The sequence below is a fragment of the Pecten maximus genome, chromosome 10 (assembly GCF_902652985.1).
Source record: "Pecten maximus chromosome 10, xPecMax1.1, whole genome shotgun sequence".
In the NCBI taxonomy this organism is placed as follows: Eukaryota; Metazoa; Mollusca; class Bivalvia; order Pectinida; family Pectinidae; genus Pecten; species Pecten maximus.
In genome coordinates, this window is record NC_047024.1 from 20,254,805 (window position 1) to 20,278,451 (window position 23,647).

The 23,647-nt window shown below is 29.7% G+C and overlaps 1 protein-coding gene across 2 annotated transcripts; it reads right to left on the reverse strand.

Annotated features, from left to right (window-relative positions):
* Positions 1-5,812: 5,812 nt before the first annotated feature.
* On the reverse strand, positions 5,813-23,548 carry LOC117335564 (elongation of very long chain fatty acids protein 4-like). Of its 2 annotated transcripts, none has more exons than XM_033895642.1 (8): positions 23,436-23,548; positions 19,167-19,272; positions 18,399-18,586; positions 18,083-18,163; positions 17,547-17,718; positions 17,022-17,149; positions 14,197-14,358; positions 5,813-13,240 (listed from the first exon to the last, which is right to left on the reverse strand). In XM_033895642.1, exons 2-8 carry the CDS (start codon positions 19,231-19,233, stop codon positions 13,139-13,141), a joined length of 900 nt encoding a protein of 299 aa, XP_033751533.1. In that variant the 5' UTR covers positions 19,234-19,272; positions 23,436-23,548; the 3' UTR covers positions 5,813-13,138. The 2 variants fall into 2 exon arrangements, with proteins under 2 accessions (XP_033751533.1, XP_033751532.1); XM_033895641.1 differs by lacking the exon at positions 14,197-14,358 and adding an exon at positions 14,392-14,559.
* Positions 23,549-23,647: the final 99 nt, after the last annotated feature.

Consider the following 23,647-nt stretch of genomic DNA (forward strand, 5'->3'; position numbering starts at 1 on the left):
TTTATATGTGTATAGGACTGATGATGTGTTTGTTTGTTTGTTAGGCTGTCAGTGAATTGTGCTTGTCTTTATATCTGACAGTGGCAGGATTTAATACGGTCAGTGCCTGCCATAGTGTCTGTATATCGTATGTCAGTGGCTTTCTTTGCGACTGTATAGGCGTCAAACGGATCGAATGAGCATTTGTGTATGTTTGTATGTACGTATGTATGCATGCATGTTTGAAGGTAGGAGCATGTAAGCGAGTACAAAAAGAAATAGTAATGAAAGTAAGCAATGGAGTATGAAACATGTAGTGTATTGTAAGAATTGTGGAGTCGAGATCATTATAGACTTTGGCTAGTTTGGTTTAGCTGATAGTCATAACCTCTTGGCTCCGAGTGCAAAAAAAAAATCAATCTTCACATTAATTTTGACTTGTAGCAATAACATTTTTTAGAATTTTTTTAAGTATAAATTTTTGAATACTATTTCAGATCATTGTTGAATTATTTTTTTGATTCTTTGAAACAATTTTTTCAACTGAATCTTCAGAACAATTTAGACTTTTCTTATAAATTTCTTCAAATACAAATTTTTTCCCTTGTCATTGTTGAATTTATTCTTTAAATGTTTACTTGCAACTATAAAAAAAATCAAGTATTAATTTTTGAATACATTTTTGATAAATTTAATAGTTTTTAATGTTCGCATTTATCAATATTTAGTCTTTACTAGAATTGTTTATTCAATCTTCAGATTAATTTTTACTTGTTAATCTTAACTTTTTTATCATTTTTTTCAAATACAAATTTTATGGTCCTTTTTTTCAGGTCATTGTTGAATTTAGTATTTAAATATTAATTCTTTTAAATAAATCTTCGAGTTGAAATATTTAAAAATATATTCAATTTTTTTGTTAATTCAATTTTCAGATTGATTTTAACTTGTAATCTCAACATTGTTTTAGAATTTTTTAAATACATATTTTGGATACATTTTCCAGGTCATTGTTGAATTTAATGGTCTTTATTTGTTTTAATTCTTAGAAATAGATTTTGAATGAATTCTATTTTAAAGTTTTTTTTTTTTTTTCTAATTCAATCATCAGATCAATATTTACTTGCAGCTATAAACAAAATCAAATGTAAGATTTTGAATGCATTCTCGAGATCATTGTTAAATTTAATCTTTAATTCATTTTTTTAAATTTAAAAAAAAAATACATTTTTGAATTTAAGTATTTTGAAATGTATTCCTGAAAACATTTTGGAACCATCAGATTTGTTTACTTGTATTTTTATATTATTTTTTTCCGTATATTTACATCAATGTTGAATTTATTAAAACAAAAATGAATTAATTCAAAATATTTTAATATTCATTGTAAAATAAATTTTTGAATTCAATCTTCGGATTGATTTTGACTTGTAGCCTTAACCTTTTTTGTATCTTTTTTAACATAAATTTTTGAATACATTTTTCATGTAATTGTTGAATTTAGTCTTTAGATATTTTTAAATTCTTAATTTTGTTGAATTCATCCTTAAAATGTTAAGAAATTTATGCTTGAATAACGAATTTTTGAATTTACTAACCAGATCAATTTTGACCTGTAGCTTAAACATTTTTGTGTAACCTTTCACGATTTTTTCTATTTAAGTAACGAAATCATTCTTTTTTCAGTTTTGAAATCTTTTTTATTCATCCTTTATAAATTGATCTTTTTGCCTCTCAACTGATGAAGCCCGGGCAAACTTGTAACTTATTATTAAAGGGCAGAAACTCAATTGCCATATCGATTTCATATCATTCACTTTCTATAATTGACTTTCACTATGTGTTTTGGCTGTTGTTATTATGACAACAAAACTTTATTAATAGTAACAATCCAGAAAAAGAAACATTTTCCAAAATTTATGAAATTATTTTGGCAGTTGAGTCTTGAGGTCATTACACACCTCTTCTAACATTATGGAGCAGTTATCCGTCGTTGTCAGTCCATCAGTATCAATTATAGTTAATTATAGTTAACGTCACAGCATGACAGAAACATAAAAAATATTTATTGAATCTTACAGTTGTGCATCTATACTTCAAGAATAAAATAATTGGGCGATATAGCTTTTGTGGCGAAATGACACTTGGGGATATATGGTTCCAAGTGGGTAAATGGTTTTAAAATTTGGGCGACAGGAATCTTTGTGGCAAAATGTTTTGTTGTTCTTTTCTTTTTGGGACGAGTCTGTAATCTGTTTATATAGTAAGGAGTGACAAAACAGACAAACAGTGAAAGCGCTAGTGCATAATATAACTCTTTTGTCAATCATCAGTTTTATATATAATTTACTTGAAAATTCGTTAACTTCATCATATGTGTGTATATATAAAGAAAAATAGATCAAAAGCCAAGATTTACCTTCATAGGCGGACTTTATTTGACATTGCCGGGATATATGACGTCAAAAATACTGATAACTCCATAAGTTAACAACAGCTGTAACGTCATAAACAAAATGGGATTATTGTGCATGTAGGTTAGCTTTTAATATATTGATAAACATTTTTTCTTTCAGTTCTTGAGCGACCAAATACATGAAAATAATTCCTTGAACACTGGTGCATATGCGTGTGTATAATAATATTTATAATATATATTTAAGCATTGATGTCATTTTTTTTTAGTTTCATCGGGGTATGAAACAAATTTTGTTTGCAAACTGTATGAATCCGCGTAGCGGATTCTTACAGAAGTTTGCAAACAAAACTTGTTTCATACCCCGATGAAACTAAAAAATAATTGACATCAACGCTTATAGTTGATTTTTGAAAATGATTTTCTAATTTAAAACATGTTTTATGTACAAATTTGCTGGTTTTAAATGGGATTCTTTTTCTCAAATCAATACGCAACGTCAATTGTCGTATTGTGACGTCACATTTTTCGCGCCATTCTCGGAATTTCTTTCATAGAAGAATGAAAAGAATTTTTCGTCCAATCACATTTGAGTATTTACCATGAAAACAAAGAAAAATTAATTATAATCAAATATACTAGTAAATCTTTGAATGCATTCTTCAGATCATTGTTAAATTTAGTCTTTAAATATTTTTAATTTTTAAAAAATAAATTTTTGAATTAAATATTTTGAAATACTATTCCTGAAAACATTTTGGAATTCTACCATCAGATTTGTTGACTTGTATTTTTATATTATTTTTCAAATATTATTTTTTTCAATATATTCAGAAATGAATTCATTCAAATATTTCAATATTCATCGTTAAATAATTTTTTGAATTCGATTTCTAATTGACTGTTTTTCTGTTAAGATCAATTTTGGATTTTTGAAATTCATTCTTGAAATTGTTTCTGAATTTATTGATAATTCTTTTTTTTTTTTTTCTTCTTTTTTTTTTTTTCATTTATCTTTTTGCCTCTCAACTGATGATTTCGAGGATGTGACCTAATTAGTGACTTAATCAGGGTCCGACTAGATTTGCCTTGCAGGTTCGACTAGATTTGCCTTGCAGGTTCGACTAGATTTGCATTGCAGGTTCGACTAGATTTGCCTTGCAGGTCGGACTAGATTCTCCTTGCAGGTTCGACTAGATTTGTCTTGTTGGTGTCATCGATGAAGTAAAAGACGCTTTCCCGTTCGGAACACCTGGTCTTATTCTCCTTGTACTTTTTACCGAGCCCGTGCAAATATATAGAGGATATTGAATGGTTTCCCGTTATAAACATTTATTTCAAGAGTATGACAGAAGCACAAGTGAAAAATGTCGAAATATTCTGTCATACGAGTGAAATATACAGTATGTTATATAAAACAGGGAACCATTCAATTTTGTGTTCAATGCATTTCATATACATGTACTTAAATTAATAGTGTCAAAAAGTGTGGGAATCAGTAATGACGTCATCTCTTTATCACCCTGTCAACTTGACTGCACCATTTTAAAAGGACTGATCAGCGCAATTTAAGCGATTCCTGCTGTTATCGGAGAATCTGTACATGAATAGCTAACGTCAAGTCAGAGTATTACAGAAATACAGCAAAATAACCAATTTATCTATCTCCGCTTTGACTGGAAAAATCAGCAAGTTTCAATGAGGTGAATACAAAGATTAGCTCTGATTGGTCAAAAACGGAAAACTTATATTTTCACTCCAAAACTTATATTTTCACTCCAAAATCTTATACTAATTGTTTGTATTTAGGTGTGTTGCCAACTCCGATGTTGGGTAGCAATTTAGAAGAATCTATCAAATTGTTTCAATAACATAATGGAATTGAGCACAAAAGTTCACGGTAAATTAATTTGGTATATCCGTATCTCGCTAAAATCCTTGTGAAATGAAACAAACGAAACTTAACAATTTTATTATTTAATATCAAATATTCCTCACCACAAAGTTAATCAAGTTGATAATGTCTTAAGCATAGGGAGAGTTCTCATGTCATTTATGCAAATAAATTCTGTGACTTGATCGATATACTATATGGATATTTAACAATGATTAAATCATGCTCTGGTATTTCAATAAAATGTCTTGTACGTTGACACATCATACCATAGACATAACTGTTTATTATACATATAGATAAATATTGTATATCAAAATACATAAACATATAACTGTGCAATTTTATGTTTTACATTGTATATTAAAACTAGTTATATCTATATATCATTGAAATAATATAGAAATACAATATACATGTATAGCTATACAAATTTTATGTTTTACATTGTATATTAAAACCAGTTATATCTTTATATCATTAAAATAATATAGAAATACAACATACATGTATAGCTATACAATTTTATGTTTTAAATTGTATATTAAAACCAGTTATATCTTTATATCATTAAAATAATATAGAAATACAATATACATGTACAACTATACAAATTTTAATTGGGTAGTTCTATAATGCCATATCATTATTATACAATGTACATATAGAACTATCCAATATTGTACATTGTATAACACATATAACCCTAAATTACTATACAATGTACTGTATATTGTAACTATACAAGATACATTGTATAATAATACTAGTTTTAAATTAGGCAAATTTTGTATTACTTTACAGTGTATTTTGTACATTGTATAAAACTAGTTATACATTGCATAAACTTTATTGGTATATTACTTTACAATAAATATCTATGCATATTACACATCATATAGTTATGGTATTTTAAATGATTCAATACTGTGAATGGTGTAATGCTGTGGAAGTGTATTACATAAGTGTTTTTTGACGATTATCTAGGTATTTTTGCTAAGAATGGTATTTGCGGTAATTAAAATACGATTCTTAATTATCCAAATGAACGAGCCATGTTTTAATCTAACAAAAAAAGGGGTGAGGGGGATGGAGGTGCGTGCATCTCTTAATATTGATAATCTTGGTAGAAAAAGAAATATCAGTTTCGTCCCCTAAAGTTCAAGTTAAATGTGAAAACCGCAAATTAGAAATTAAGTAAAATTTAATTTTTCCTTATTAGTTTTAAGTATTTAGATTTTTTCAAGCAGTCAGATAGCACAACCATCCTTTTTCTGTCCCATAAATAACAAAAACTATCACTCACTTAAAATGTATTCTGATCTATCGGATTTACCTCCCTTTGTTTCACTCTATATCATACAGCTTCACAGCTAATGGGGACTGAGATTGCCAAAATGCTACTCAATAAATATACGCGCGTTTGTCATTTGCATATAACAATAATAAAACCAATTAAGAGATTATGAAAGTATGATTAACAGATATCATTTACGATCATAAAAGACAAGTTTACGACATCATTAAAGCAAAATCATTTATTTAAAAATTGTCAACATCAAAGAAGTTCAAGAAGAATATGATTTGTGACAATGACAGAAGAGGTAAAAATCCATCAGGTTTATAATGTCTGTAACAGTCTACAGTGTTTCACATTGACCAATACTATTGTGAGCAACACTACAAGTTAAACATTTAAAAACATCCGAACAGGGATGTTTAACAAATACTTATATGTCCCTGGCCTCAATCATATTGTCAATAGTGGGAATACACACGTTTACTCCCTAAATTGTCAAATCGCAAAATTTGCACTCGTCAAAATGTCCTTTATTATAAGTATAAATGTGCCTATATCGGTCGAAGCCACGATTTTAATGGAAGACAGACTGTGAGCTTGCTTTGCACACCATAATTTGAAACAATTTAATAAACTATGATTAATTAAGAGTAAGATACATTGGTATGGTATAAATGTACAACATGACGGCCCGTTTGAGCAGGTCGATTTTATAAGTATACTTATACTATGGTCAGTTAAACGATGCATGCCAGTTTTCAAAATAGACAGGTTCCGGATTATACAGGTTTTAACTACTATAATTTAATAGGGAAAATGCCGGGACCCAACAATAAAAGCTAGAACAGACAGGGATCCGGATTAGACAGGGGTCAGTTTTAACAAGTTATACTGTAAATTGATGAAATTATGAACAAAAATATTCCCAAAACTTTTTTCGTTTTTTTTTTATTATTTTAAATGGTAATGATGTGCAGTGCAAATGAATTATGATTTCAGGGATAATGCTAGATTTGGTGATTAAATATGATTTCCTGAAAATCAAGCCTATGGTTTGTCTATTACTTTTATTTTGGCATGTTACATCAATGGCTGATGGAACAGGATTGTGGCTTTGACCCATATAAGTCACCAGACATACTTTTTTTCTAACGACATTAGATTCAACAATTTAACGATATTTCTTAATACAACAGAATATTTTTCTTTGGATTCTGAAAAAGAGGTGATAATCAAATGAGAAATATGAAAGATAACCAATTTAATGTCACTTTGTAGAACCAAAGGGGTTTAAGGAACAGTATAAAATAAATGAACCTGAACATGTAATGGCCCCGCACAATTCCTAATATCTCTCTCTCTCTGTCTGTCTCTCTCTCTCTCCCTCTCTGTCTGTCTCCCTCTCTCTCTCTCTGTCTCCCTCTCTCCCTGTCTCTCTGTCTGTCTGTCTGTCTGTCTCTCTCTGTCTCTCACTTTTACTGTTACACAGCCATATACATATTGAAAACACTAACAAATACAGCAAAAAGAACAAACAAAAGTAAAATGTAAATATATAAAAATACAAAAAAACAGAATGCCTATGATTTTTTTCTGTGTATAGAAAAACAAAAGAAATCATGTCTCCAGCTTCACAACTGTCTACAATTTTGAGAAGTTTTGCCAAATACCATTGCTGAATTTTACATGTAAAAGCATACATTAAGAATCAAGGTAGTAATGATATTCTCCAAATTTAAAATGATGGTGAATCTGGAGTCTATCAGTCAGTAGGATTGGATTTACTTATATAATATGTAATATATCTACAATATATATATATATATATATATCATGCAATATTACACCAAGCTCTCCTCTATCTTAAAAGATCAATATTTTTACCAAAATAAATCTTTCAATAATGTTACCGGTATACATGAAAAATTAACAACTTAGTTTAACAAAAATTATACATGCTTAAAAACAACTGTTCCCAGGAGAGAAAAAAATCATAAAATATGCCAACATGTTTCTGCTTCTATTTGAACACAAATATGCCAAGTCAAAGGGGGATTTAAATTATGTGAAATATCAACAATCCAGATGAAAATTGAAATGAACACTACTTAATTTATTAAAACAATATTTTTCATTAAAAGAATTAATTTGGATAAACATGTATAAATGGATACCATTTTAGTTAATGCCTGTCAAATGTATAAAATCAGAAAATAGTCAAAATACAGCTAATTACAGGTAGTTAAGTCAATTTTGTACTTGAATTTGAAATCATGATATTTTGATAAAAAATTATCAAATTTGAAAAGAATGTGCAATGCAAAAAAAAAAGTTGTAAAAAACACTATCACTATAATATTTTAAAGCCTCTGTCATATAGAAAATTGAAAAAGAAATTGTCTAAATGCTTCAAAATAACATCTAATATTATCTTAATTAGTTCTAACAAGAAAAAGACACTCCAAAAACCCTCTGAAGTGTTAATTGTGGATGTCAGAGGTTTCATTTGTACTGTAATGTACATGATTCTATCCTCATAGCACCCATATTCATTATGTCTAAGTAAATATACGTATATATAAGAAAAACGAAACAAAAAGATTTACTGCAAATAAGTCTGAAGCCAAAGAGGACAGAAAGGCCTTTCGGTAAAGTCTTGTTTTTTGTTTTATTTTTCTTATATTCATCCTTCCCAAGAACTGTTATTATATTGCATACTAGTTCAAGGATTTGGCAAAAGTAAGAAAAAAATTATGCTATTATTATTCAGCTGTTTCATAAACCCCCACGAAAGCCACACCAGATCTTGGAAATCTTGTAGAATTTAAAGCGTGTATATAACTTTAAAAAATCTTTTCTTTGAAACTAAAATACATGACATTGTATGTTCAAAAATAATTTTTGGACTTTTAAATAACATGCACTTAAATATTGTATTGAATGAAAAGAAATTACACTTTCCCAAAAGACGTACATATACTTCCTATATGACCATAAGCCTGTACAATAGATGTTTTAATGAAATATATATACAGTACATTTTATATGAACTTTTTTTTTATCAAATTAAATGTTCATTATTTATAATGTAAATATGGATAAATATATTTTGTGTCTATGTACAATCAATAAATAAATCTTAATATAATATCTAGGTATATATCTATATAATCATTACAACAATACATCTAATTATACATCTATTGTATTAAAAAGGATAGTAAACAAAAATGTATCAACCTACTTGACCCACAAATCTTTGCCATACTAATGGTAGTAGTATGTATAAACAATAAGATAAATATTAGTGTTTGGAACTGGTGGTCATATTACGAAAGATGATAAGTTGTAAATAGCTCAAGGATTTCAATTTAGTGTCAATTAATGATCATGCAGTCAGTAAAGTCATCTTATAAAAACTGGATGGATTTTGTTTCTGTAAAAAAAGTGTATTAACTATGTAGGTACTAATAGTTTAATTGTTTTTTTTTAAATTTTTTTTAAATTAAAAAAAAAAAAATTCTTACGGCTATTTCAGTGAAACATCTACCAAATGGAAGGGGACTCCAGATTTTTTTCAAACAGAGACCATCCATAGAAGTGATTTAATTAAAGCAGTACCATGTACTGGGTAATAGGCCATGTGTTCCAAAGAATCCACATTGCATAGATTTTCCATGTTTTTGGAGTCATTCCATTTGATATATTAAAAACGTATATATTTTATAAGAACAGCCCTTAAATTACCAGACATCCAATAAAATTATACCTGCCTCATAACCACAGCTCCAGCAGCATTTAAGGATTTTAGGTGGAATAATTAGTTTTTTTTATCTTAAAGATAATTTAATGCAATAATTTAAAGCAGTCAGTCCGGTATGGAATTGTGATCAATTGGAATTACAATGACTAATTGAAATCTGTTATTTAACCTAAACCAATTTGTTACTGCAATTGATAAGATGAACAAAACCAATGGTATATATTCCTTACACAGCAATTTGTATCTATACTTCAAAATCTACGGCAGAAAATGTTGCTTTGCAGTATGAAACTGATTACATTCCATGAAAATGATTACAGACTTTGAAGCAAACTGTATGAATTCCGTTTTGCTAGATAATTAGGAATGTTTATTTTTAAGAGAAACTAGTTCCATGGGTCAAATAGGAAAATACAATCACAAATACACAACGTTCAGGCAAAATTATTCTAGCACAAAATCAAACGTACTTCTTAATTAGTAAATAATTACCCTGTAATAATTAGCATGTCAGTGACATGCTGATTTGCAAGGTCACATCAATGTTTTACAGGTATGTAAATCTTATGATCGGAATTCTATTTCAGAGCAACCTGTCTTTTGAGACCTGCCCGAAAATCCGAGTCTGAACAACTCTTGCATATGATGTTATTTATGTATTTAATGATGTATTTTAAAAGTAAATATTCATGGTCACTTTTCAATAAAAGATGAAACTTAGTGGTTCGGTTTCTCAAGACAGGTTGAACTCTTATATGGGATTCTAGCTATATACCGTATTTAATCAGCAATAAGCCCAAGCCTGTCGTTAAGCCAATTATACGCCCTGCCATTACTTTTGCACTTCAGTTAAAATGATAATACATTTATTTCATTGTCTTGCAAAAAGTCAACCCCATACATGGAGTCGAAGTTGCTGTGTTAGCTGCTGGGCTTATTACTGGATAAATACGGTAATATTAAACAAGTTAACTAAACAATAGTAAATTGACCGGTATCGATTTCTATCACAAGTAACTCTGCAATGTTGGCCATTACACAAAGTCATTATTACAGAGTTTTCAAAAATATTTTTAAAATTCTTACAAATATTTTTATATAAAACTTCACCTCTTAATAATAAATTTTTAAATAGTTTGATCAACAAATATTTGTATGTGATAATACAGATTATTATGAATATAATTCACAGTTAAAACAGCAATACTTATCAAATTCAACCTTTGTATCTGTGTGTTTAATGTACAGATACTTAAATATTCAATAATGAAACTAATGACTTTCAGATAAAAAATCTACACTAACAGTTTTGTCCTCCTAAAATACAAACAAACAAAATTTATCACTGTACTAATACAATAACAAATTAGATAAACATTTAAAGATTTTGTTTGTTTTGACAGCAGTTTATCACAAACTTAACAAAATACAAGTAAAATATCATGTTTATACTTGTTCATGTAGAAATTTCTGTTAAAGTGCTAGGATACAATATTTCCATTTCCAAAAGATATGTGATATTGTTAACTGTTGAATTTAATCTAAATATTGCTAATGCGTCATACATTTCACTAAACAAGTTCTTATTAGTTTCTGTAAGCATTTGGCTTGTTAAAGTCTATAACAAGGTTTTTAAAACTTAAATTTAAAAAGATTTTCCATTTAGCTGGGCTGTTTCGAAATATAGCAATCATTTTGAATGATAATCTTATTCCAGAAAGAATGACAAAATACACAACCACACACCCTAAGCTATTACGAAAAACAACCTATGAAATTAATTAAAACTTTCAGCCATCTTTACCTACTTACCGATACATATATTTATATTGATTTTAATTATTTTCTTTTCTAAGAGAAAACAAGAAAATAACTACATGCTGATATTTTCTGTGAATAGGTGAATAATGGTCATAGTGAATTTGTGTGAATATGTGTGAATTCATTGAAATGATGAAAGACATTCAAGAACTGCTCCAAACCTAAACCTGACTGATAGCAGATGATGATTGAGCAAAATCTCACAGCTCTCTTTAAGTCTACCATTTAGCTATCCTTGCTTTCCAGAAATATAAAAAGTTTTCAACTTTTCATGAAGTTTACCAAACAATTCGCATTTTAACATCATTAATAAACATTCAGATTCTCGCCATGAAACACACCTATACTTTACAAATTCCTTCATACACAACGTTAACTACCACTTCATATAGATATTGAATTGAAAATCTAACAGACAGGTTAAAATATTTAGAAAGTAAAAAAGATTAAATTCAATGAGAAAGGCACAAATCAGATATCTATACATGTAACTTGCTTATCGATTGAAGTTAAACTTCATAATATTATAAAAAAATACTTGGTATATTACATTTAACCTCAATATTGTATTCATTTTGCCAAAAAAGGGAAAGAGAATTATAATTCTTATAGAATTTACTAGCGCCTTATTCATTCTCATTTTGAAGCTCCATTTACTACCAACAACGCAAGATTATCTTTTTTTAATATAAGAAATTACTAGAAATGAAAATTTATTGAAAACAAAGTAAATGTAAAAATTCTAAAACTGTATACATTTAATGAGAATCCATTCTCAAAATAGACAATATGCACAGATACACCACCATGGCACATTCTTAATCATTAATTATTTTTTATGATTATTTTTTTTTAATTTAGCAAAATTTTACAAATTTTGAATAAATAATTTATATCAAAGGTCTTTCATCAACCACTTAAGTTTTAACTTGCTGTTGTAATTACTCATTTTGAACACTGGCCTTTTCAGTGATTAATTGAACAATATAAACAACTTAAAATGAAGCTAAAACAAAAGCACGTGTTGATCAGCACACTTAAACAAATGAGTGCTACATAAGCTGTGCTTTCTCATTATGTATTACTATGAAAGACATGCAATTGCACAGGAAATCATCTTGTTATAAATCAAGAAGAATACTTGTCTATTTATGATTTAATTTAAACAAATTTTATCTATATATATTTATTGATCATCGTTATACTCATGATCAATAAAACATTTCTATTTTTTATTATTTTTTTGTCTATTAACTACTGATTTGTTCAAAAAATTGCATAGCATTTAAGAGTATTGCTTTCAAGAGTAACAGATTTGTAATATTTTTTGATAACAAATTGAGATTTTTAAACTTCCCATTCAAAACTTCACAATCAAAACGCTGTGCAGATGAATAAGTTTGCAAGCTTACCAAATGAAGTTTGTCTCAGAATGAAAATGATCGACCAAAGTTAATATTATATCTTAAAATTATTTCAAAATTTACTTTAGAATTTTCTACAAATTATGTCCAAAAAATACAGCAATATGGCTGCAGTAAAAAATAAAATTTATGAAGCATGCGACTCCAAAATTTTGTCATGGTCCATGTGCCTGTTTCTACTTGATTGTTATGTAAACAGTATTGTTGGGTCAACTGGAATATTTTAATTACAGATCCTGAAGAATAATTTTTCTTCGATACCTCACACACTATAGATAATAAATATCTATAAGATGACAAGGAGGTAATTTGTTGTTAAGAATATCAGGCTAGGATTGAGAGAGAACGGTCACTCCAAAAGTTCATTTCTTTCCTTTCGGACTCGGATTTCATTCAAACTTTACCAGACACCTGGAGATTTCACCTGTGATTAAAATCAGCTAGTTTACCTAGAGAATTTACAGATAGTCAATCTTGGTATCTGATGCTATCCTTTGTCCAGTTCATCACATTTGACCAGTACATCTCAAATGACCGATCCTCACTTATCCTTTTTTGTTTCCACATGACCATTAGCGACAGATGAACCATTTTGAGAACTTGATCCATTCACTTCTCCATTGGCTGCCGATTTTCCTTTGTTCTGTTTGAAATACAAATTGTACAGTTACTTCAAGTTCATAAAAATGTAACACATCAATGAAAAACGTGACAGGAAAAAGTATTGAATTATTAAAACTGACAATTTTTTCTTTAAAGTCAAAAATGGGGATACTGGTATTACAAAATGGTGATCGAGTATATCACAGATGAAGCTATCGCTAATATTCTATCAGCAAATACATACATGATTATTGTTTTACGATCAAAAATTTCAGTCCCTTAAAAATGACAACATTAAATTAACTGATACAATTTTTTTTATGTCTGAAATTGGTTCTCTTTAAACATGCAAATGAAATGTTTTGGCAGCAAGCAGATGTGTATAAAGTTTTTATTATTTATGATATTTTTTGTTTTTTTTTGTTTTTTTTGGGAAAGTCATTCAAATCTTGGATATCATATGAATGTAATCAATATTTCTAATGAATTAATTCTAGAGCAATATGCAGAAAAAAAATATTCTATATTTATATGAAAATATTATTTCAAGGGACTGAAATATTTGCTCGTAAGAACTGGAGGGAATTTTTACTTTACCATTGTAAACCTAATTTAAATTAATTACTTTTAAAACAATAGTATTTATGTATAGATAATACTGCAAAGTCTAAAGGGATCATTTTGAACATTTGTTTTTCGGAAAATATTATACCAAATGAGACCACCAGATTACAGCATACCACTAATATAGAGATATTGATCTTCATAACAATGTTTGAATTATTGATAAAAACTGAAGTTCAGCATAAAATGAGTTTTATTTGAAAATATCATGCAATAAACACATTTTTTTCTCAACAACATATTAACAATAGAAAATCAAACTTAAACTCAGAAATACTGAAATATGGTTAAAACTGAGTGTTCATCTAAGGGAGGTAATCTGGTAGTTTTTTATCACGGTTAGTTGACAAGAAAAAAATTCTATTGATTTACCTTGCGCCTTAATGATATGATATAGGCATGGAAGTAGAAATTCAAAAACAGCATTAGTATGCTGAAGGCGTATAGGCAAAGAGCCCAATGCATCCATTCGGGGAAATCACAACGGAAAAACAGGGATTGAGCAGCGTGTATGATGCCGACCACAAACTGAATCTAAACAAAACAAAAAATTTGGTCAATAATTACCTGCACATGAGCATTGGGCTTCTTCAAATAGGCTTGTATATAAAAGTTGAAGAACAGTGTGATAATTGTGACACCGTACACTAAGCCTGTATACTGCATCCACAGAGGGAAATCACAGCCCAAATACAGACTTTGAAATCCATACACCATCCCAATAAAGAATTGCAACTATGAACAGAGAAAGAAAACAACATGCGCTTTAGTACCCTGACACCTTTTAATTAAACTGGTATTTTTTTTTTCATATTTAATAAAAATATCAAATAATCTGGTTAAAAAAAATATATTCCTAAAATAAAATTTTAATATTTCATTTCATTAACAAATATTTCATAAATGATTTTCATACTTTTCTTGCATGAGATTCTTGCAAAATTAAAAATGCATTGATAACCAGTTTTTTAAACTATATATTATGTGAATTATTTTCTGTTTTATTAAATATAAGAACATTAAAAGATTAAAAGTGTCAATAACACTTTTAAACTGATATCAGAAATGAAATACCAGACAATGTTTTATATGAATACATTATGTTTCTTATATTCCTTTTAGCGATGAATTCACAAAATTTTGTGCAAAATAAATAAATAAATGCAAAAAATGCACATATTTTACTTTTGTACAGGACTTTACTAGTGTTCATCAGATATGTCAAAAGTAATTATATGCCACATATAAAAATAAACATTACTAGTTAGAGAAAATGGCATATACATTATATTATATGTACTTGCATTAATTACATAATACTGGTTTTGGTCAATGCCTTCACAGATTTGTAACACCACTTAAAGATTCTGTTTATCATAAGACATTGAATTCCAAAAGTGTTACAAGATGTTTTTATTTAAATCGAATTTTAGCTCTTGTTAAACTTGTTTTATTTTCAAAAGACAGCAAAATACAAAATTTCAGCTCTGATTCTAATTTCAGAAGATAGCAGCATATCAAGTTTCAGCTCAAGTTTTGATTTCAAAGGATAGCAACATATCAGAAATTAACATCAAAATCAGACTCAAGCCAATCTCTCATATAACACCATTTTGTTGTGAACAATTCACATTACAATGTCCAACACACATGCAGTAAGAAAATTCACTACCACCTCAAAGGAAAGCAGGAATAGTAAATCTACATGCTTTGAATGGCCACAGGACACAGATCACATTACAATTGAAGCCCATATACACAGTATTTGTGCTATTCAATATGTTTGATGTTGTTTCCTTCTTGAACAACAACAAATGATACTGAATATTAACAACATGCATAGAAAAATATTCATATCAAATTAATAAAAAGGTTTGAAAATCAAATTGTATTACTATAGTAGGTACATGATGGCTATATTGTGTGTATATGTAGTTGTCAAAATGCCACAAAACAATACAAAGATGAATTTATGTTTTTTCGGGTTACTGATTTGAAGACGAAATTGACTTATTTAATTAGATACTGCTGTGAGAATAAAACTGAATCAAAGAGAATAACACCCAACCAAGAAAATGTTTTATCTCCAAAACTGTCCAAGATAAAATTTAAAGAAGTTAACCCAAACCTGTCGTACTGGATTTCCAGAATACTGTTACAGCTGTATAGAAATTTATGTTCAATTATTTTAAAATTATTTAACTATCTACATATATATGTGTACAGGTTCTGAAATCTGTTACCATACAAATAACCATAATAGCCCTGGGCCTTACACGAAAGCATGACAGGAAGTTAGGGGTAGACTTATTGCACGATATCAAATGACACAGTATTAGCTAGCTTTTTCAATCACTGAACTGCAAAAAGACATATATGGGTGAGTTTATTAATAGACATGGCGTTTTCAGTGGAGAAATTCAATGCAGTATATGTTACAAAGAAATTCACACCAAAGCTTGTGTTTCCCCTAATAGAAGTAATCTTCGACTTTTATTGTATATATGTAAAGCTTTCTGTTGTGTGTGATATGAGAAGGAATGTCCCCCTAACAAGTAGTATCTGGTTATAAGGGTAGAATGATGTCCTACCAGGCATTGGTTAGCAGTGAAAGGCAGTACCAATCTATAAATAGATTTATCCTGCCATCAATTTTTTTTTTCTAACTGTTTTCTGGCCCATTGACAGCAAATTTCGTTTCGATGAAAAAAAAACCATTCACATAAAAAATGCAAACTTTGTAATATAAAGATATAATGAGAATGATAAAATACATTATGTACAATGATAGTGAAGAAGGTGATATTCTATTGTTTTTTATTCTATAAATTCAAGAAGTTTCACCATATACAAATAAGTCAAAAGGCTTCTTTTTTTTCATTTCCAGATACTTTTAAATTAAATCAGATACAGATTTTTCTAATTTATAAAATAAATTCTAATATTTCTAAAATAGTAAGAGGTAATGATCCTGATACTTTTTAAATGTTTGTGGATGTCGAACACTAGAATTTTTTTTTGACTAATGAGGTAATTCCACTGCATCCATACAACGTCAATCATGGCATTAATAAGAAAAAGACTAAATTGTATTATAAAAGTCCAGATCAGACAACACTGTATTATAAAAGTTCAGATCCGACTACATCTGTAATGTACACACTGAGAGCAGCACAAAGCGTGTATTTTGTACTTACCAACTGGAGAATGGTGAGGTAGCGTTTCCACCATAAATATTTCTGCATGTGAGGTCCAAGGGCAGACAACCCATAGTAAGAGTACATCAATACATGGATGAAGGAATTGATCATTGCACCAAAGAATGCTAAAAAGTAAATAAAAATTTGGTGATAACTTAAACCAGTGTATAAAAATATTTTTAAATATCTAAGTTTAATTTTGTCTCAATATCAAACAGTCTTCAAAATTTAACAACATTCAAATGTCGGGCATGCATGTTTAAATCAAGTATATAAATTTTATTATATTTTGTCTCAATGTTACAGTCTTCAAATTTAACAGTATTAAAATGTCAGACAACCATTAACAATTGAAAAAAATGTATTTACGACTTTAATTTAGTTTAAATTTAAATAATTGACATCTGAATAGTGAAGTTTTTTTCCATTATTTCTTTCTTAACAGAAAAGATTTTGCACCAGCTTATTCAGATTTTAATTTTAGATGGCAATTGTTGAAAATATTTTTCAAAAATAACTTACACTGTCCACCAGCAACCCACTTGACACCTATATACCACAGAGGGAACATGGAAGCGTGGTGGTAGACATGGAGAAAACTAATCTGATTGTTCTTTTTTCTTAATACGAAAAATATTGTGTCCATCATTTCCACCAACTTTGATATATAAAACCACCACAGGGCACTTGCAATCTGAAATGTAAGAAAAATTAAAATATTATGAAGTTTTCCGAGGGATTCATGGGGCCATTAAAAATTTCCATTTTAAATTGATTCATATTTCAGCCAATTTCCCAAAATGTGCAGTTTACTCCCAATTCTATATTTTTTCCCAAAATGAGATAAAAAAAAAACCATCCAAAACCAGTGAGAAAAAGCCCTGTTATCAATACATGAGAAAGAAATAATTCAGAACAAAAGGTCATGGATTTTTACATCTGATTTGCTTATCATTAAATGTCAACAAATTGATTTTCCATAAAAATTGAAAAATGGTCGAACTCTACCTAGGAGTATACTGAATTTTTGCGACCTATGATATATAATATATACTTACATTGTATTCATTAGGGTCATACGAGTATTTGACTGATTGACACTGTAAACTATAACCTGCTCTGTATGCTGATATAAATAGCTGAAATTCAAAATTAGCAAACATTAAAATAAATACAAGTAATACATAATTGATAAGTAAAGTAAATCTTTCCCTGAATTAAATTATAACATGACATTTTTAAATCCTTTTTTTCTTCTTTCAATCATTCTCCATCTTTTTCTATGCAAAACAATATTCCAGCGCATGATTATTTCAAATCTTTACATTTTGAAAAAAATTCATGTTAGACACTTTAAAGGAAATGTGAACTTACTGTAGAAGCTATATGAAAGTTGAGAACAATAAGTCCCAGATTATAGAAGAATAGTGTATATTTGAACTTGATTGGATCCCTATTGGCCATGACTCGCTTGCCGATGATGACCGAGAATACGTAGATGATGGTCAATGCAATAGTTGGTACGTAACTCTGCATAAGAGGCCAATCCTTTACTCTTGGATCTGTCAAAATAAATAAACATCTTGAAAATTTCAAATCAAATACCGTAATTTTATTTTGTTTGGAACATGCTTTTCCATCACATTTATTACTTCTATCAAGTGAACGACTGAAAAATTAAGCACATATTTTGATGATGTAATACACAAATAACAAGTTTTTCACTATAATACACTGCAGGTTTTGGCAATTTTTTGCATTGGCAGTCGTCCACTTCTATCTTAAACAGACTCAAAGAGACTATCAAGATGTTGTTTTCTGTAATATAATCTTTTTAAAATGCTTTTTCGTGTTGTATACAGTATATGTATATATAATTCTGCTTATTTGCAAATGCTTTAATCAATAATTATTCTGTAATATTGGGATGAGTGCCGAGTGGCTTCTGATATAGACTGGACCGTATTTATCAATGTGCATGCCAACATTGTCATAACCAGTCAAACGAAACATGATTAAAATATTGATTGACGAGCAGTTAAAAGTGTTCTCTTTCTATAAATTCATCATTATGCTTTAATATTGGTTACGATTTGGAAATGTGCTAAAATTTGAACAAGTCAAATTGTACTAGTTACTTACCTGATATAGATATAGCCCAGTCCCAGAATTTTTGGAACTCATAATACTTGTCTTGTATGACTTCCATCTTGATCGGATGTTGCTCTTTCCTTACAAGCTAAAGATTCTGTAAAAAACAAGACAAAATCATTTTTTATCATGATGGAAATTAGAATTTTATCCTGTAAAGGATCAGTTTGTGTTTGTTTGTGGGCAGGGTATATCACTCTGGGAAAAGCCAGGATCGTTTTGAGGCAAGGTCTCCTTGTAGTAGTTGGTGGCTATCTCATTAAACAACTACAAAAGGCACACAGCATGTCATCAGGGTAAAGTGGCTTGTGATCAAGGGACTCGGTTTATCAGCTTCTAGGGAAACACAAACCAATATGGGTAAGGAGTGTCAATCCACGCACCTTGGATCTTAATCTGAGGTTACGTGGCCAGTCCTCTAACTGGCTGAGCTTGAGCTATCATGATCACGGCCCCTCGCATTAGATCAGTTAGCGAGAAATTGTAAGGATCCAGAAATGATTTGGTAAAAGTCATGACTGAATATTTGACCATCAGTACACTATGATGTAATATTACCAATTAATCACAATAAATTTCAACTTTGACATATCACCAGTATATTGTTTATCTACCCACAATAAAGAATTATACCCTTAAAGTACAGTAGAATTTATCTTAAAGGAAACATCTTATTTTCAAACTAAAATGTTACTGCAGTATCAGATAATTCAGATTAAGCATTATATTTGGTATGGAAATAAAAAATTCTATGACCATCTTAAATTTGACAGTTGTGCTAATGAGTTTCTTATTACTGAAACAGTAGAATCTCTAAAATCTAAATTTCAAAAATGCACAATGTAACTGGCATGGTATTAAATTAATTTAATTAAATGGTCCTAAATCTCACATCTCACCTTCTGAAACTCACAATAGCATTGACTGCACATCTATGGAAAACAATTGAACTGACCTATGCCATCCTTAGAAAAATCTCTTAACATGTACTTAGTTGTTACAATAGACAAATTAACCTATCTTAGGTAATCCACAGAAATGAGTCACAGGAAATGGGGCATGAACTATATACTGCTACAATCCTAGGAGAGGTCAAAGTCCACATTTTTGGTAAAGTCTAAGTGTAATATAAACATATTTATCATAAATTTAAAACTTCTGATAAAGGTAGATGGTTTTTATTTAGCATATGATTGGCTGACATACTACTCTGCCTAAAACTTTTGTCCAGATGAAAAGATTTTGATAACTCCTGAATTAAATATTTCAACTTATTGGTTCAGCAAAGTCAATAAATTCCTAAAAATAAGATAATTGATTCAAATGTTTTAAAGTTAATCAGAATAAGTATCTATTGCACTGTTTGTTTAAATAAAGCTGTTATTTATAATTAGCATCATATCTGTTGTATAAAATTGCAGAATCTTAACCAAAGAATATTTTTAACTGACATCAACTGACTGAAAATTACCAAGTTTGCATAAAAGTAATCAATTAATTAATATTGTTACTTCATTACCATAGCCAAATTTTCTTCCTTTCTTTCTTTTTTTATCTTAATTTTTTATTTTTTTTTAGTAAAACAGGATAATTCTGGAAAAGCTTTCTACAAAAGAAACTTACCATACTTAATTGTCTGACTTAGTGTTGATCTTTTGTGAAGTTTTTTTCAAATTGTACAAAGACTTACGGTAGTCCTAATTATAGTCCTTTGTAGTAGTCTTATATCTAGATACTCAACACAAGCATGAACAGGGTATTTAACCAGACCATGCTCAAACCTGCTGGTTCATTTAAAGGATTTATTTTGACAACAACTTATAAGTCTGTACTTACTAAAGGGCACTGTGTACACATGTGTCCAAAATGAAAATGGCAAGCTTTCAAAGCATTGTTAGCTTCATAATATTTTCTTCAGTTACAAAAAATATATTTTTCATCAAACATCTAAAACGTAAACTAATGTAAATATATTTTTCCTTTTAAACACATTTTAATGATGATTTATTTTAGCTTAAGTAAGTCATACACTATATTAGTTCATGTTCTGGCTTGTTGAACTAAATAAGCTACTGTACTAAACTAGTGTCTGACACCTTCCTCAGTGGCATCTAGACAGATTTTTAAGTAGACAGATTTTTAAAGGTGACCAAACTGTGTACTATGTGTACTTACCCTATTACCTTTGTTTAGTGATTTTTAAACATCCATGATGACCTTCTAATGTAATGTGTGGCTTTATATTAACCTTCGAACTTTCAAAGTTACCTGGACACTTATGGGTAAATAATCTTTCCAACAAGCTGACAATAGATAAAATGGGTAATGTTAAACATTTGACCAGTTCCCTGCTAATACATGTTATATATATATTTAACTGTTGATAGAGAAAGTTGATATAAATTAATGTTTACAATTTAGTTTATTATACTTTTAATGTATTTCAAGCATACAAATTACCAATGGAATATTTAATGAATTTTTAAAATCAATTTAAAACTATTTTCATAGCAATTTTTTTAAATCACAAATATAAGAATGATAAAACAAATGAGAACTTTTTTTTTTAATCTAGATCCAGCCCTGTTTAGTGATCACTAAAATGTATATATATAAACTATGATTTATAAAACTCACAATAATATACCCCAAGTCCCTTGTAATAAATATTGGTCTTCTCTCTATCTAGATCCATATATCAAACATTATGCAAATAGTACGTGTTCAGAATATATGAAATAACTGTGTGGTTCTGTCAGTTTGTAAACAATACAAGTTTGCTTTCAGTTTAACTTCTAACTATTTAGTGTTGACTCATATTGGAAATATTATTTATTTATTTAACAGGTTTTACGCCCGCTATTACCACCATGCGACCTTTCAGCTGACGAAAAAGAGATGAATGAGAGTAGAAGAGATGTAGTATGGAGTTTAAAAGGATAGCATGGAAATATTGTGCTGCATAGAGATGTATATTATAGCCATTTGCACCACAGGTATCACTCACAAATTATTTTTTCTATATATATATACATGCTAATTTAGAGCAGCCAATTACTGGCAATTAGTCAAGCAGTGTTACATTACTATCACCCAAGACATTTAATAGACTAGTTTAGAACAAGCTATCCTGGTATAAACCTAGTTGATTGAGTCATACTGTGATTAACCTATTGACCTGTACATGATGGTCTTTCAATGTAAAATGGGATTCCAAGATTGCTGGGAGGGCATTTTGGCCCACTCCCCCTGTTATATGGCCATGCCCAGTGTCCAAGAAGGCCAGTGTTAATTAACTTGACTGGGAGTTTTATTAACCAGGGACCACCTCCCCACTAACCATTTATAATCAGACATCAACATCAATAAATCAGCAGCTTTGTCCTACAAATGTGCTTATTTCCTCAATTGGATATAATATATTCACACTTTAAGTGACTTCACCCAATGCAACCTGACCCCTCCCAATATGTACATGCAAAGGTAAGGGCTTGCCCCTTCACTATCAACCACATCACACCCTTCTATCCCCACCAACAAATATAGGGGGAGGGATGGAAAGGGGGGCGCAACTCTTAATTTTCATGTCATTCTAGGCAGTACAGTGAAAGGTGATCGAGACATAGACATATCCATTGTGCAATATATTCTACATACATTGTTTGATAGGTCTAGCGTGAATGAATAATTCGTGTAATGGCCATTAACACCGTAAAGCCGAAACCGTTACATTCTGTGTACGAGCCGAGACCCAGTAAAACTTTATGTAGCTTGACTGTAAGCTACAACTAGGTATGGTAAATATTTAGGTGATATACCCTAGAGAGTATGCAGATCTGAGGGGTCAGTCTGTAGATATGCTTATCAAAGATGACGCTCTGAGTGGTATGTATAATAATGCAGCATCAGCAATGTATAGAATTTGAAATCAGTGGACGGTGCCCCTTCCCTAGACGTTTCCAAATGGATCATTTATAACCGAAGTCGGCATAGTGGTATACAGCCACGCTTAGTCGCGTCGTGAGTAACATGAGACAAAGGAATGTTGCTTTACACAACAGGCTTACATCTCTTACTTCACATACACGTTTTCCTAACACGAGGTCATTGCAGATAAAATAAGATGTGCTAGCTGTAGGCTTGGCTGAGGTAAAGAGCAGACGCCATCTTTCAGCGGAAGTAATTCGCCGGTAAACAATTTTTCTGCGAATCATTGAAAACTATTGACAGAAAAAGTCATAAAAAACGTAAGCAACTTACCAAATCCGATGCGAGTCACAGAACTAAAGACAAATTCAACATGAACGGATCTGTCCCGAGTTAGGGCGTTGCTAGTAACAACAATGAAACAACCTGTCCAAGGCCTATTTCCCTGACCTAAATGCTCCAAGTTAATCAGACGAACAACCAATCACATTCGATGTTAATTTCTCCGAACCTCTGTATGGAGTGTTTTGATTGGCTGAAAAATA